This window comes from Chiloscyllium plagiosum, chromosome 11 (genome assembly GCF_004010195.1).
Source record: "Chiloscyllium plagiosum isolate BGI_BamShark_2017 chromosome 11, ASM401019v2, whole genome shotgun sequence".
Taxonomy (NCBI): domain Eukaryota; kingdom Metazoa; phylum Chordata; class Chondrichthyes; order Orectolobiformes; family Hemiscylliidae; genus Chiloscyllium; species Chiloscyllium plagiosum.
The window spans coordinates 50279620-50280665 of NC_057720.1; the positions used below are offsets into that span (position 1 = coordinate 50279620).

General features: G+C 48.9%; 1 protein-coding gene across 2 annotated transcripts in view; it reads left to right on the forward strand.

The window, feature by feature from the left end:
• The window catches only part of si:dkey-86e18.1 (uncharacterized protein LOC557342 homolog), a 12807-nt gene continuing 11761 nt past the window's right edge, over nt 1-1046 (forward strand). The window contains exon 1 of one of the 2 annotated variants that reach the window (XM_043699288.1): nt 1-199. In XM_043699288.1, coding sequence (XP_043555223.1) covers nt 133-199 — 67 coding nt within the window. In that variant the 5' untranslated portion in view covers nt 1-132. The remainder of the gene's footprint in view (nt 200-1046) is intronic. The other variant, XM_043699286.1, reaches the window with a different exon arrangement.

Consider the following 1046-nt stretch of genomic DNA (forward strand, 5'->3'; position numbering starts at 1 on the left):
TCACATGACCAACCGAGAGCTGCATGAGTCACGTGACCGGGCCCGCTGTCACGTGTTCCCCCGCGAGGCTGCCGGGAAGCGGGAGGACTGACGGCTGCTGGGATGTGGAAGACCTGCTGAGGCTCTGAGCTGATGGCCCGCAACGAAGAGAAACACTTGGGGAGACTGAACCGGCTGTGGCTGCAGCGGGAGAGGGAGGGTAAAAAAGAAGCTGTTTACTTGTCTCACCACTTGCTAATCAATGTGGATGCCTATATAATGAGCCTGGGTCACAAGGAGCTGCAGTGAGATCAACAAAACACAAGCCCATCCTTGGATATTAACTGTCCTGTCGTCTTGAGGTTCAGTTCTTTAGTGCTGGAACTCCCCAGCCCGTGAGGAAATGTCAACCTAACAGTGGAGGAGGCTGTCTTTATGGTTGATCCAGAACCTATAAAGTTTAACCAATGTTACTTGTCACTGTATCAACCAGATTGATGAGGTGAACTGTCACTTTTTCGGGAGGGGGAGGGATGGATGTGGAGGGAATGAATATAATTTAGAGATTCAACAGTAGCGCCGCAATTTGGCTTCATTCAGATGCTGTACTCAACGTTTGTCATCTCCATTCTATTCTTGAGAAAGGTCCCCTTCTTCCAAACTGCTAGCTGTCAACTGGGACTATGCCTTTTTCTAATTATTACTGCTGCATGTCATCATCTCTCACTGCTTAACTACAAACGTTGAGCAATAAAAGTGTGAGGAACGAATTCATGTTTTCAGTCTCCCAGCTTTTTCAACATTTGAATGTAACAGGCCTGATCTGAGTAAGGAGAAAGTGAGGACTGCAGATGCTGGAGATCAGGGCTGAAAATGTGTTGCTGGAAAAGCGCAGCAGGTCAGGCAGCATCCAAGGAACAGGAGAATCGACGTTTTGGGCATAAGCCCTTCTTCAGGAATGAGGCAAGTGTGTCCAGCAGGCTAAGATAAAAGGTAGGGAGGAGGGACTTGGGGGAGGGGCGTTGGAAATGTGATAGGTGGAAAGAGGTCAAGGTGAGGGTGATAGG